At 42.0% G+C, this 16,174-nt stretch overlaps 1 protein-coding gene across 1 annotated transcript in view; it reads left to right on the forward strand.

Moving 5' to 3' along the window:
• Positions 1-16,174, forward strand: part of SGIP1 (SH3GL interacting endocytic adaptor 1) — a 289,970-nt gene that overhangs the window by 65,621 nt on the left and 208,175 nt on the right. The window contains exon 2 of the mRNA XM_060231972.1: positions 3,829-3,892. Coding sequence (XP_060087955.1) covers positions 3,829-3,892 — 64 coding nt within the window. The remainder of the gene's footprint in view (positions 1-3,828; positions 3,893-16,174) is intronic.

A 16,174-nucleotide genomic window follows, 5' to 3' on the forward strand; every position in this document is an offset into this window, starting at 1 on the left:
AGATGCTCTCAATGACTATGCTCTCAATGACTATGGAGCAGATGGTCTCTGAACCTACCAGGGGTGGGGCGACCCTGGATTTGGTCCTAAGTAATGCCCAAGACTTGGTGAGAGATGTAAAAGTGATCGCACCGCTTGGGAGCAGTGACCATAATGTTATTGATTTCACCATTTGTATAAATAGGGAGTTGCCCCAAAAGACCAGCACAACCACATTTAACTTTAAAAGGGGTAAATTCTCTGAGATGAGGAGGCATGTGAAGAGGAAACTGAAAGGAAAGGTAAATACAGTCAAAACCCTTGGAGAAGCTTGGAGGATATTTAAAACTACAATCCTAGAAGCTCAGATAAAATATATACCACAAGTTAGGAAAGCTATAAGCAGGTATAAGAGAAGGCCTGCATGGTTAACAAACAAAGTAATGGAAGCTGTAAAAGGTAAGAAGGCGTCCTTTAAGCGGTGGAAAGCTAGTCCAAGTGAGATTAATAAAAGGGAACACAGGCAGTGGCAAATCAAATGCAAGACTGTGATCAGGCAGGCAAAAAGGGACTATGAGGAGCATATTGCAAAAAGCATAAAGACCAAAAATAAAAATTTCTTCAAATATTTTAGAAGCAGGAAACCAGCCAGGGAGGCAGTGGGGCCCTTGGATGACCAAGGGGTCAAAGGATTACTGAAGGAGGATAGGGAAATGGCTGAGAAGCTGAATGCATTTTTTGCCTCCGTCTTCACTGTGGAAGATGAGAAGTGTTTGCCTGTTCCAAGACCACTTATATTGGAAGGGGTGTTGAAAGACCTGAGTCAGATTGAGGTAACAAGAGAGGAGGTCCTACAATTGATAGACGAATTAAAAACTAACAAGTCACCAGGTCCGGATGGCATACATCCAAGGGTTCTGAAAATACTCAAAGTTGAACTTGTGGATCTTCTGACAAAAATATGTAATCTTTCATTGAAATCTGCCTCCGTTCCTGAGGACTGGAAGGTAGCAAATGTCACCCCCATCTTTAAAAAGGGTTCCAGAGGAGATCCAGGAAACTACAGGCCAGTCAGTCTGACTTCAATACCGGGAAAGTTGGTAGAAACCATTATCAAGGACAGAATGAATAGGCACATTGATGAACACGAGTTATTGAGGAAGACTCAGCACGGGTTCTGTAAGGGAAGATATTGCCTCACTAACCTGTTACATTTCTTTGAGGGGGTGAACAAACTTGTGGACAAAGGAGACCCGATAAATAGTGTTTACCTTGACTTCCAGAAAGCTTTTGATAAAGTTTCTCATCAAAGGCTCCTTAATAATCTTGAGAGTCATGGAGTAAAAGGACAGGTCCTCTTGTGGATAAAAAACTGGCTAATTAATAGGAAACAGAGAGTGAGTATAAATGGGCAGTCTTTGCAGTGGAGGACGGTAAGCAATGGAGTGCCGCAGGGCTCAGTATTAGGTCCCATGCTCTTTAACTTGTTCATAAATGATTTGGAGTTGAGAGTAAGCAGTGAACTGGCCAAGTTTGCAGATGACACTCAATTGTTCAAGGTGGTGAGAACCAGAGAGGATTGTGAGGAACTCCAAAAAGATCTGTTGCGGCTGGGTGAGTGAGCATCAACGTGGCAAATGAGGTTCAATGTGGCCAAGTGCAAAGTAATGCACATTGGGGCCAAGAATCCCAGCTACAAATAAAAATTGATGGGGTGTGAACTGGCAGAGAGATCTTGGGGTTGTGGTAGATAACTGACTGAAAATGTCAAGACAGTGTGCGATTGCAATAAAAAAGGCCAACACCATGCTGGGAATTATTAGGAAAGGAATTGAAAACAAATCAGCCAGTATCATAATGCCCCTGTATAAATCGATGGTGCGGTCTCGTTTGGAATACTGTGTGCAATTCTGGTCAGCACACCTCAAAAAGGATATTATAGCATTGGAAAAAGTGCAGAAAAGGGCAACTAGAATGAAACAAGGTTTGGAACACTTTCCCTATGAAGAAAGGTTAAAACGCTTGGGGTTCTTTAGCTTGGAGAAAGTTGACTGTGGGGTGACATGATAGAGGTTTACAAGATAATGCATGGGATGGAGAAAGTAGAGAAAGAAGTACTTTTCTCCCTTTCTCACAATACAAGAACTCGTGGGCATTTGATGAAATTGCTGAGCAGTCGGGTTAGAACGGATAAAAGGAAGTACTTCTTCACCCAAAGGGTGATTAACATGTGGAATTCACTGCCACAGGAGGTGGTGGCAGCTACAAGCATAGGCAGCTTCAAGAGGGGGTTAGATAAAAATATGGAGCAGAGGTCCATCAGTGGCTATTAGCCACAGTGTGCACGTGTGTGTGTGTGTGTATATATATAATTTTTTTTGGCCACTGTGTGACACAGAGTGTTGGACTGGATGGGCCACTGGCCTGATCCAACATGGCTTCTCTTATGTTCTTATGCATTGATTTAGAACTGGATTGTCAGCCACTTATCGCAGCACTACTACTTTTAGACTTCTGAGAGTTATATAAATATTTAAGCCATGATAGTGGAATGTAGTGATTCCTCATACCAAGAAGTATCTTTCCATGTTGCTTCTAAAGCCAAAAGGCTGGGAGTTCTGTTAATGGAGCTCCAAGCAGGGTTCCCCACCACCACTTTTTAAAATTGCTGGCAGTGTAAGGAAAAGAGGAAGGGTTTGCAGCTTTTTCCATGCATTTTCCCCAAATGACATGCATTTTGCCTTGGAGGGCAAATAACTCTAGAGTTTGGGGTTGGGGAGATGGCATAGAGGTAAAAATTGAACCCTTCCCCTGCCATGGTTTCAATCCAAAAAGTGTCTCTGCACAACACTTACTTAAAAGAGGGAAACTGTTGTGAGCTACATAAACAGGACTCCAAGGTGATAACAGATAAGCATTTAGGGGCAAATGGGAGGCATTCCAAATCGAGCCAGCTCAAAAAGAACCATCCCAAACTCTCCACATGCTCCCTCGCAAGCTGTCCCCATTCCGTCCACTGGGCGACATGGGCACGATCAGACGATTGTTGTGCACTATTTGCGTTGCTTGGTTTGGTTTTTCCCCCCATAAAGTTTTAGTGGTCATGTGCATGCTTGGGGTGCACTTGGCAGTTTGGGGTGGCTTGGTGATTTCATACCACCAAGGCGCCTCACTTGCACCCTTCTGCTTCCAGACACCGAGGAGGTGACTGGCGTGCAACTTGAAAATTTGCTACTGCTTTGAAAGTGGTAGCTTTTTGAGGATGCCAGAGGACAGGGTGAGGACAGGATGGGGATGGGTGGCAGATGTTTGTGTTTAGAAGGATTCTTCTAGTTGATTTCTGAGGTGTTTCTGAGTTGACCCAAAGTGCTGATCTGTTAGCAGCCAAGTGTCTCATGTAACTTGGCCCTGTGTTTTAAAAGTTCGTTTTCTACCTTCTAGCCCAGGGGTAGCCAAACTTGCTTAACATAAGAGCCATATAGAATAAACATCAGATGTTTGAGAGCCACAAGACATGATCATCAGATGATTGAGAACTCCAAGACATGAACATCAGATGATTGAGAGCCGCAGGAAGGAAGGAAGGAAATAGATGGAGAGGTAGAAAGACAGCTTTAAATGCATTTCCCAAGATGCCAGCTGGCTTGGCTTGGAGTTATTTAAAGAGACAGATGCCTTCTCCAAATGGGGCAGCGGGGGCTTCAAGAGCCACACAATATGTATGAAAGAGTCATATGTGGCTCCCGAGCCACAGTTTGGCCACCCCTGTTCTAGCCTAAAGGCTTTTGAGAGCCTACAAGCAAAAGTTAAATAATCTGATTTATTCAGTCATTCTTTTTGTTTTTATAGGGTTGAAAAAACGTACAAGGAAGGCCTTTGGAATACGGAAGAAAGAGAAAGACACTGATTCCACGTAAGTATGTATGGTGAAAGGAAACAAGTTCTGAATGGCAGGGAGATTATTATCCTGATGCTTCTTGACAAAGCTGGTGGACGCAGGCAATGTGAAACCAACAAAGCTGTATTCAGTAGTGCATAGTTCTAAAAATACACTATGAAATAATTACCTAATGTTGTGAGGATGTTTGAAATCATTATACGTGCTTTCAAGTGATAATGGTTGCAGGTGTTTTGCAGGCCATCTATATAGTTCCTTTTTGAAAACTGCCTTATACTAAATAGGGTTGCCAGCTCTGAATTCAGAAATACCTAGGGTTGCCAGGCCCTACCTGGCTGCCGACGGGGGGACTTCTCATGTGTGGCATGATGGCATCATCCAGAAGTGATGTAATCATGCTGGGCATGTTGCAAGGGGACGTTCAAGCATTTTGGTATAAAACTCTATGGTGCCATCGAGTTTCATACCAAAATGCTAGAGTGTCTCCATGTGATATGCCCAGCACGATGGCACCACTTCATGGTAACATTATCACACTGAGCAAGTTGGGTGTCAGTGGAACTCTTCAGGGCAGGGCTCCTCACACCAGACAATCCTGTGCTGGGGGTTGGAGGCCCCAAAATTGGGAGAAACCCCACTCCCACTGGGAGGTTGGGAACTCTAGAAATACCTGGAGATTTGGGGGGTAGAGTCTAAGGAAGGGAGAGTTTGGGAAGAGGAGAGGGTATAATGTCATACAGTCCAGCTTCCAAAGCAACCATTTGCTCCAAGTGCAATGATTTCTTTCACCGGATCAGTTGTAATCCCAGGAAATCCTAAACCATCACCTGCACATTGGCAACCTTGTCTGTCAAGGTTATTATTGTTTTCTCAGAGTGGCAGCTACTCTCCAGGGTCTCAGGAGGTCTTTCATAACACCTGCTACATGATCCTTTTAACTGGAGATGGGGATCTTCTACATGCCAAGCAGTTGTGTTACCACTGAACCACAGCATCTCTCCAGTTATTCAATCTGACAGTACTTCACTGAGAGGCTAGTACTGAATCTACCTGCTTAAACTACATATAAGATTATAGCTGCGAAGCCTGACTGAACAGAAAGCCTTGAGAGCAGGTTAAAGCAAGCTCTTGGAATAAGAACACATTTTGAAGCTTTTGTGTCCATGTAAAATTGTCTTGGTTTTTCAATGATACTTCATCAGGCTGATTGTTCCACAACTAAGGTTTAGAACATATTGAATTGGTGAAGCTTTTAGTGTTAAGCTGTTTTATAACACATGGCACTCTCTGTTCCTAGATGATGAGGAAAAGAAATATCCCAAGTTTCTCCCACTCTCTATTTCAAGAGCATAGCAAAGTCCTTTGGCCCAAACAGAACTTGGGTGTTTGTGTTCTTAAAAGATTAGAAATTCTTCAGAGCTGAAAGGCTTAAAATTGTGGAGGGTGAGACAAAGGCATGACAAAACTTCTTTTTAATGTTGACAACTTTCTCTATCCTGTACCTGTTCTTTGATTCTAGTGGTTAGTGTGTGTGGTTGTTTGCTGCTGCCAAATCTGAGAAATCTCTTGAATATAATCTGCCTTTAAAGGGAGAAGAGCTGTGCTCTACCTGATGTCAGAGATCTATATTTGGTCATTGTTCACAAAGAAAGAGAGAGGGCACTGAAAGGCACCCAAACCAACTCAAAATGTTATTTTTGGCTGCCTGGGAGAAATTGAAAAACTGTATTATTAGATGCCAATAATATTTTTGTGCTGTGTGAAATGGCCTGCCTGCACCAAGCACAAGAGATAAATTATCACTGTCTCACCTTTGAGGCTATATTCCTCTGCTGCAGACCTAGCTTGTGAGCATATTGCTTAGCAACAGACTAGTGTAGGTAGCTGCTGTACTAAAGATCCTCCAAAAGTAACAGAGGAACAGCATTCAGTGCTTCAGAATCTTCAAGTGCCAGTACTCACATTATAATAGAAGAACATTAATAGTGCCTTTGAACACAAGCCTTTTCCACCCATCTGAAATAAGGAATGAGGGCTTCTTAGTCAGAAGGTATGATAAAACAACAGGTGTAAATCTGAGTAGCTCTATTTAATTTTTTAAAAAGAAAAACAGCATTAAGGATTATTCCACACATCAAAGTGTTAAACATAAAACTTGATAAAATATGTGCAGAACAAACATCTGTTAAAGAAAAGTTTCAGAACTGCCTTGCTGCTAAATTAAAAATAAAAAGCGAACATTTTGCCATTAAAATTCAGAAGGCTTTTGCATAAGGTTGCCAAGTCCAACTCAAGAAATATCCAGGGACTTTGGGGGTGGAGCCAAGAGACTTCGGGGGTGGAGCCTGGAGCTAGGGTGTGAAAAGCACAATTGAACTCTGAAAGGAGTTCTGGTCATCACATTTAAAGGAACTGTGTACCTTTTAAATGCCTTCCGTCTATTTGGAATAATGAAGGACAGGGTTACCTTCTTTTGGGGCTCATAGAATTGGAACCCCTGGTCCAATCTTTTTGAAACTTGGGGGGTGTTTTGAGGTAGGAGCACCAGATGCTATGCTGAAAATTTGGTGCCTCTACCTCAAAAAACAGCCTCCCTAGAGAGGCTCCCCAGTTACCCACAGATTGATTTTCCATTATACCCTATGGGAATCTGTCTCTGTAGGGAATAATGGAGTGCCTAGCAAACATTTACCTCCCCCCCCCCCCGCTTTTTTGCTATTCTTGAAGCAGGGGGAGGGCCTCCAAACTGGGGGATCCTCTGCCCCCACCTGGGGATTGGCAGCCCTACTTTTGCATCTGATTAGAGAAGAGGTTTAGGACTGACTTGCTCTATATAAATTTAAACACTTAAGTGGCACTGAGTGGATGATAATTTTGAAGAAAATAAAGAGGTGGCAGAGAGCATTTTGCCAGCTAGATCTAGAAGGCTTTTGCATCTGTTTAGAGAAGACATTAAGGACTGGCTTGCTTCCAATATACACACTGAATTATAATAATTGAAGGAAATAGGAGTACTCCTGAGGAAGACTGAAAAATTAGCCTATATCCAGTTGCTCATTGGATTGACTTTTCTTTGTAATATTGTAAAGTTGTACTTTACAATGTGACAAACGATTTGTAAGATCCTTGATAAAAAATTTACTAAATGTGTTAGTCAGCATATCACTGTATTTGTTTGTTTGTATTTCCTCTACTATGAACTGTGATCCCATGTTGTTGTTTTTTCTGCCCTGTTCAAACTGGGCAGCAGGAGAGGAGTTATATTTTTTTTTTTGTACAAGTGGCATGAGACTAGCAATGGTCTCCTATTGCTAGACTCATGCCACTTGAAAAAAAATTAAAATGGAAGCTGGGGAGCAGCCTAAGAGGGGCAGGGACAGGGTAGAAGGGAAACTGTATGCACTTGACTTACCTTCAACTTGCAAGCAGAGCAAAGGTGGGGAGACACAAAAACTACTTTCACAAAACCTGGGGAAACAGCCAACAGAAAGTTAACTGAATGCTGAAGAGAGGAAATGAAATACAGAACAAAAAAGAAAACCTGATAGACATGCATAAATGGCCTAAGAAAACTGAAGAAACCTCTTTTTTTTTTACTTTTGGGCAGGGATTTTGTGGCTGTAGAAAGGAACATCAGCTTAGCCAAGCTTTTATTTGGCTTTTTGATTAGGGTTCGGGGGTCAGTTTAGAGAAGAAAGCTTATTTTAGTCATACAAATAAACATCCTACTAAGGGCCCTGTCATTCCTAACTGGTGTGTGTAGGTTCTGTGGTAAGGTGCTGTGTGAGAGAAAAGAGAAGCCTTGAAACTGCTGAGATACCCTGTCCAGAAAAAAGGGAATCAAATTTCCCCTCAAGGTTATTTACTTTATTTGAAAGCCATCTTGATATATTTAAGTTATCCACACATTATATTTACCATTAAATATTTTAATTTTCTGCTAAATAGACCTTTGTTATTCATCTCCATGTATGTCTTGTCTGTCAAGTCAAATATCTTAGAAAATGTGACCTTTGTTTACCTGACATAAGTATAAGCGTAGTTTAGCAGGTTTGCAAATAAGAGACCTTAGGGGAACACATAGCTTACATGTTACCAATCTTTAACTTAAAGATTGTGTCCATCTTTTTATTTTATTGTGGGTAGTTGGGGTATAAAGAATCTATAGGGAAGACCAGAGTGGAGGACTGGGTATTCTTCACTCCAGAATACAATTACCCCAGAGCCTCCCCCCCCCCAACACACGCACACATACACACACATACCACAGCCATCACAATAAAATAAGGTTACCAGATGACCTCTTTTTAGAGGACGACCTCTTTTTGGGGTGTCTGTCCTCTCTTGGGCTCTTTCTAAAAAAAAAAAAAACTGATGAAAATGTCCTCTTTCGAGTTGGGAGACTGAGCCTGTTTGGCACTATGGTCTCTCAGTGGAGGCAAGCTTCAGCTTAACTAGTTGGAGAATTTAAAAATAGATTTGTCATAGTGATCAGCTATTTGAAGTAGTGAGTCAGGAAATATGCTCTCTTCTTTGCTTTTCAAAATACGGTAACCCTGCAATAAAAGAAAAAAACAAACAAACAGGATTAAGGTAGTAGCTAGGAGTTTACAAGCAATCATAAATTTAGAGAAGTGCAGATATATGGTATATGCAGTATTCATCAGTAGTTCAAGACCATTGAGTTTCACTGCTAGATTAGTAGTTTCCTGCTCACCTAACTCTGAAGGTCAGAAGTCTAATGCTGGAACACAATTGCCCTATAACACTGGCTCTGAAGCAGAGAAATAACGAAGTACGCACACATTGCTGGTATGAAACGAATTTTTACCTTGGCACCTAAAGCAGAACTTAGCCGGCCATAAACCTCTAAAATGACTAAGTTAAAATCAACCCCCATCCAGCCAGTTTTATCCACATCCAAAACAAGCAGGCCGGCCCCACAAGCTTATCTGACTCAATATTTCCCACCCTTCTGTAACTCTTTTCAGTACTTTCCCATACCTCCTGTCTCCATGCGTTATCAACTTCAGCAAGAAGCTTCTCTAAGGCCTCTTTGTTATCTAATACACATCCAGAGGCTTCAATGAGGTCACTGTTTCTAATCTAATTTACAACCTTGAATTCGCACCCATTTGGGCTGTGTGGCCTCTAACGAAGGGTTGCATCAGACATCTTCTTTTTGAAGGCATAAGCATGCTTCTATTCATTATTATAGGGGTATTCATTAATTATTCAGGGATCCCCCTTCAGCTCCTTAGTAGGAATCTGCTCATCTAACTTTAATCTAAGAAATACAATGTTGGAGGGAAGTATTTTACTTCGCTTCGCCCAGGTTGTATGGGAGAGTATGGAAGCAATTGGGATTGTTGGAGCCTTTAAAGCACATAGCCTCATAGATTGGTATGGTGGATATCAGCAACCCTAATTTACCCTCCTGGACTCTGTAATTTTTTAGTTCATGTAACCTGATATTATTCCTCCCTTCTGTATTCTGTTTCTGTAACTGATGATCAATTGTTCCTGAAGAGGACAATGTGTGTGTGGTCACTTATATTTAAGCCATTGGAGGGGATGGAATCTCATCTCTTAATTTCAAAATGATATATTTGAGAGCAGGGGTGTAGACTTTCCAGTTTCCTGGAGGGTGGAGGGGGGGGCTTGGCCAGAGGCATTGCTATGATAGGCCCCTAAAAGAACTGGGATCCAAAGACATTATAGGAAAGAGCCAGTGACATCACAGGGAGGGGCTTCTGTTATCACTATCTATAGAGGTGGGGCTATGGGGGATTTAGGGAGAAGCTCCCCAGAAATTTAGCGGGAGCCCCCCTAACAATGCCTCTGGGCTGGGCCAAACTCAGGAAAAGGTGGGAGTTTTACAGTGGTTATAGTGGTATCTCAGCAGTCTGCTGCTGTGTCCTGTTTTTGAAATTCTGGTCTAGATATCAAGATGTTTCATCTGTCTTTCTTCAGTTTGGAGGCTTATTTATCACTGGAATCCAATCCTTACAGTACATTCACAGGAGACCAACAAGGTTCAGAACATGACTGTTAGGGGCTGAAATAAAAGATCTTTCAGTGGAAGCAGGAATATATTAAAAATTAATTGCATTTTAAAAATTAAAAATAAATGTTTTAAATCTTGCTGAATATAAATAATTCTTTCTATGCTATGGGTGAAAAAATTGAGCTGTTTCTTCATATAATTAAATATGGAACTATGTATTCAAGAGAGAAAGCTAAATTAAACTGAATTTGATGAAGTGTGCATGCACACAAAAGCTTATACAACAAATTAAACTTTGTTGGTCTTAAGGTTCCACTGGACTCAAACTTTCTTCAATTGCTTCCGACCAATACAACTACCCACCTGAATCTAAAGGGTATGTGAGACGTATGAACAGAAAGTGTTTAGAAGAAAGCAGCAAACATAAAACCAAGTATAAAAAGGTAAAAATAGTCCCCTGTGCAAGCATCAGTCATTTCCGACTCTGGGGTGATGGAATATCATGACGTTTTCGCGGCAGACTTTTTTATGGGGTGGTTTGCCATTGCCTTCCCCAGTCATCTACACTTCTCCCCCCCGCCCCCTCTGGCAAGCTGGGTACTCATTTTACTGACCTTGGAAGGATGGAAGGCTGAGTCAATCCTGAGCTGGCTACCTGAACCCAGCTTCCACTGGGATAGAACTTGTCATGAGCAGAGAGCTCGGACTGCAATACTGCAGTTTTACCACTCTGCACCATGGGACTCTTAAAACAAAGTATACACTTCTGTAAACTGATTTACCAGTCACCAGGATAACTAATATAACATCAGTCAGACTAGCTCAGCATGAGTAGAAAAGAGCAAGAGTCCAGTAGCATCTTAAAGACTAACAAAATTATTTGAAATAAATACTCCAGAAGAAATATCCCCTACAATAGTATGGGAAATGAGGAAAGCTTTTTTTTAGAGGCCTGGCAATAAAATTCAATGCAATACAGAACAGTGAGAAGAAAAAGAAAATTAAAGAATTAACTGATATGTTGAGACAAAAAGAGAAAGATTTCAAAACAAAACCCAACATATGTACATTGAAACAAGAAATTACAATGTTACAACACCAAATAAATCTTATTTACTTAGAGGAAATGGAAAAGAAAATGAAATTCATAAAACAAAACTTTCTTGAATGGGCAAATAAATCTGGAAGATGGTTAGCTTATCTAATACAGAAAAAGAAGGAGAAGAGGCTGATAAACACCTCAAAAGATAAAAATGGGAAAGAAAAGTATTTACACCAAGAAATTAAAGAAATTGTACAAGAATTTTATAGCAAGCTGTATCAGAAAAATGAAATTGATAAAACTCAACAGAGGAACTATTTTAAAAAGTGTAACCTGCCAAAATTAAATGAAGAACAAATAAAACTATTAAATGATCTGATAACAACTCAAGAAATTACTCATGCCTGGAAGAATCAAAAGAAGGGTAAAGCACCTGGGCCAGACGGTTTGCCAATTGAATACTATTTAGCTTTTGAAGACTGTCTTTTTCTCCCCTTTAAACAGTTGATGGAGTATATTTGGGTGAAATCAGAAATACCAGAATCATGGCAACTGGCAAATATTATGCTGATCCCCAAGGAGAAGGCTGACCCTAAGGAAGTAAAGAACTATAGGCCAATTTCCCTTCTAAACGCTGACTATAAAATCTTTGCAACTATCCTATCAACAAGATTGAAAAAAATATTAGAGGTTATTATACATCAAGATCAATCCAGGTTTGTTCCTAAAAGGCAAATTAGGAACAATGTCAGAATCATCTTAAATATACTAGAATATTTTGAAGTCAACCCAGGCAAATAAATGGTATTAATATTTCTCAATGCTGAAAAAGCATTTGACAACCTGAGTTGGCAGTTTATATTAGAGCAGTTGAGGGAAATGAAATTTTGAGGTTTTATAAGGACGATATAGGCAATATACACCAGGCAAAGAGCAAACGTTATAGTGAATGGGGATCAAACAGAAGAATTTGAATTGTCAAAGGGCACCAGACAGGGATGTCCCCTGTCACCATTGTTATTTATACTGTCTCTTGAAGTCTTTAATATTACAGTTAGAAACAATAAAGATGTGCAAGGTCTCAAAGTAAAAAGAGTGGAATACAAACTTCAAGCATTTGCAGATGATGTAGTTCTTATTGTTCAAAACCCACTGGATTCAATTGAAGCTTTATTGGTAGATATGGATGAATATGGGCAAATGGCCGGATTGAAAGTCAATCAACAAAAGACCAAAATGTTAGTTAAAACTGTGATGACTCCTATGACCAGACAGTTAGTAGAGAAAACAGGTTTCCAATGTGAAAAAAGTAAGATACTTAGGGATCCAATTAACCAATAGATGCAGCTCTCTCTATGAAGATAATTATATGAAATTATTGAAAGAAATCAAAGTACAATTTAAAAAATTGGAAGAATCTACAATTGTCATTTATGAGAAGGGTCGTGGCATTAAAAATGACCATTTTGCCAAAACTAGTATTTTTATTTCAGACATTGGCTATAACACCCAAAAGAACTTTTTTTCTAATCCCTTAATAAGCTAACCACAAATTTTATATGGCAAGGCAAGAAACCAAGGATTAGGTGGAAAATTTCGTTAGATTTAAAAGAAAAAGATGACTTGGCTCTGCCAGACTGGGAGTTATGTCACACTGCAAATGTTCTAGTTTGGGTCCGAGACTGGATAAAACTTGAAAATAGATGATTATTGGTAACTGAAGGACATGATCTAAAAATGGGTTGGCATGCTTTTGTGTGGTACAATATCCAAGGTCACAAGTATTTTAAAGACCATTTGAAGAGGAAATTTATTATAACAACTTGGGAGAAAGTTAAAAATGGAATATATACTAAGATTCCAAGATGGGTTTCCCCTACTGAAGTGTTTATACAACCCCATTTACTAGGGGAAAATAAACCAATAAGGTATCAAGAACTCTTAACTGAAGATGATTCTTTGAAAACAGATGTGGACTTGGGAAAGCAAAATTTGAATTGGTGGCCAATGCTTCAATTAAAGTCCAGATTTAACAAGGATAAAATAGTGGGGTTTTGCTCCTCAAAATATCGCTTTGATAAATTACTATTAGAGAATGATGTTAAATTAATTAAAAATATATATACTATCTATTACAATTGAAATTGGAAGAGGAAACAGTCAAGGAGGTGATGATTAAGTGGTCCCAAAATCTGGCTTAGAGCAATGGGCAGAGTTGTGGAAGGTAAATTGTAAAATGAGAAATCTGTAAACTTTAAAGAAATTCTTTTCAAAATGTTCCACTGGTGGTATATGACACCATGCAGACTAGCTAGAATCTATCCAAAAACATTGAAAATGTTCTGGAAATGTGAAGACTACCCAGGCACTTTTTTTCACTTTTGGTGGACATGTAAAAGGGCAAAGACGTACTGGGTCAAAGTACATGAAATGCTGCAAGGAGTGTTGAAAAAGGTAATACCATTAAAACTTGAGTTATTTTTATTAAATATAACACAGCAAGTAGTGGACAAGGAGAGCACACATTTAGCAGTGCATGTAGTAACAGCTGCAAGAATCCTTTTCGCTAAAAATTGGAAGCAAAAAAATGTGCCAAACATGGAGGAGTTGATAGAGAAAATTTTGAATATAGCTGAGTTAGATATTTTAATGGCCCGTTTGAATGGGAAATCAGAAAAAAATAGCAATAGATAAATGGCACAAACTATATAGCTGACTACAAAAGACTGGAAGTAGGAATTTTTTGTGCAAATAAGATAAAAAGGGTATAAATGGTAAGTAAGATGTGAGTTGCGAAATGTCAAATTCTGTATAAACCATCTTTGTTTTATTTATAGACACTCATTTGTAAACTGTATTATATTTTGTGTTAAGTCTTTTAAACTAATAACATGGAAATATGTAAAAAAAAGGCTAACAAAATTTGTGGCAGAGTATGAGTTTTCATGAATTGCTGTTCACCTCTTCAGAACATCTTGATCTAGCTCACTGTGAAGAGCTTCCACCAGCAAGATTTGCATACACTGTTGTATCAGAGGCAAAAAAACCCCTTCCCTCATTTCATTAATTCCTTCAGAAGGTTCAGTTTTCTATCTTGTATTTAGCCAAACACCCTGCATTATCTTCGGGAATTCCTTTGGGAATTCCTGCTCAAGCAGGACATGGACCTGGCATGCGTGACCGAGACCTGGGTGCGCGATGGGGAGACCATAGCTCTTTCCCAGATGGCGCCCCCGGGATACTCGGTCTTTCACCAGTCGCGGACTAGCGGGCGGGGGGGAGGGGTGGCCCTGTTCATTCGAGAGGCTTACTCCTTCTGGGCCCTCCCGGCTCCGGAGATCAAGGGCATTGAATGTGCCGGCCTGGCGTGGGATGTTGGGGAGGGGTTGGCGATCTGGCTGGTGTACCGACCGCCTAACGCACTGGCCAGCGCCTTACTATCCCTGATGGAGGCCGCAGCAGGATGGGCATTGGAGCACCCAAGGCTTTTGATCCTGGGTGACTTCAATGTTCATGCCGATGACGTGACCTCCAATCAGGTGATGGACCTAGTGTCTTCCATGGCGACACTAGGACTCTCCCAAGTAGTTACGACACCCACTCACCAGGCGGGTCACATGTTAGACTTGATCTTCGCGTCGGGAGTTTCAGTGAACGATCTTGCTTCTATAGCAGTGCCATGGTCGGATCACTACGCCCTCAAGGCTCGTGTGGACGTCCCACCCCAAGCCCGTTTGGGCGGCGAGCTTATTTTAGCTCGCCCGCGGAGCCTGATGGACCCGGAACGGTTCCTGACAGCTCTGCGGGATCCCTGGCCCCCTGGCGACTCCCTTGATGATCTGGTGGAGTCTTGGAATGATAGGCTCGCCGGGGCCATCGATGAGATCGCACCTAGACGTCCTCTGCGCCCTCGTTCAAGGCCGACACCCAGGTATAACCAGGGGTTGCGGCATTTGAAACGGGGAGTCAGACAACTAGAGAGGCAATGGCGGCGTACTCGAGACGAAGTGACTCGAACATCTTATAGAGAGTTTATGAAGTCCTATGAGATGGCAGTCAAGGCCGCAAAGAAAACATACTTTGCGGCAGAGATCGCGTCCGCAACTTCGCGCCCGGCACAACTGTTCAAGATAATTCGGACTCTTACAACACTGCCACAGGGCAGACCAAATTCTAATGAATTGGAAATTGGCTGTGAGGCTTTTGCGAATTTCTTTGCGGATAAAATCACATCGCTCCGTTCCGACTTCCCTGCCATATTAGATACAGTTAGTGAACCTGAGGCTCCGTGCCTGCCTTCGGATCGTGTTCTGGACGGCTTCGGCGCGCTCAGCCTGGAAGAAGTTGACAGGATCCTCCTATCTGCATGCCCAACAACTTGTAAGTTGGACCCGTGCCCCTCCTGGCTTATTAAGACCTGCCAGAGGGAGCTAAGATATCCTATGCGGGATATCATAAATAGATCCCTATTGGAGGGGCATTTTCCATCAGCGCTTAAAGAGGCGGTGGTCCGTCCCCTCCTGAAAAAAACAACATTAGATCCGGCCAAATTGGCACACTACCGGCCGGTCTCGAATTTGCCCTTTTTGGGCAAACTTATTGAGAGGGCAGTGGCGTTGCAGCTACAGAGTTTCCTGGAGGATGCTTCTGTCCTCGACCCCTACCAGTCTGGTTTCCACCCGGGCCACGGGACGGAGACGGTGCTGGTCGCCCTGGTGGATGACCTTCAGCGGCATCTGGATCAAGGCGGCTCGGCGGTGCTGATGCTGTTAGACCTATCGGCAGCGTTTGATACGGTTGACCATCGGCTTCTGGCGCGCCGCCTTGCCGACGCAGGGATTCAGGGGTTGGCCCTGCAATGGCTTTCCTCTTTCCTTGACGGTCGGGGACAAAGGGTGGCGATTGGGGAGGAACTGTCCCGGAGACACACGCTTGATTGCGGAGTGCCTCAAGGGGCAGTACTTTCCCCGATGTTATTTAACATCTATATGTGCCCCCTTGCCCAGATTGCCCGAAGGTATGGGCTGGGGTGTCATCAATGTGCTGATGACACCCAGCTCTATCTGCTTATGGACGGCCGGCCCGCCTGCGCCCCAGAAAATCTGGACCGGGTGTTACAGGCAGTGGCTAGGTGGCTTAGGCTGAGCGGGCTGAAGCTGAATCCGGCGAAGACAGAGGTCCTTTGCTTGGGTCGTTGCGGCCCGGGAAGGGAAATCCCCCTGCCAGTTTTTGACGGCGCGCCGTTGAT

Source organism: Heteronotia binoei, chromosome 2 (genome assembly GCF_032191835.1).
Source record: "Heteronotia binoei isolate CCM8104 ecotype False Entrance Well chromosome 2, APGP_CSIRO_Hbin_v1, whole genome shotgun sequence".
Lineage (NCBI taxonomy): Eukaryota > Metazoa > Chordata > Lepidosauria > Squamata > Gekkonidae > Heteronotia > Heteronotia binoei.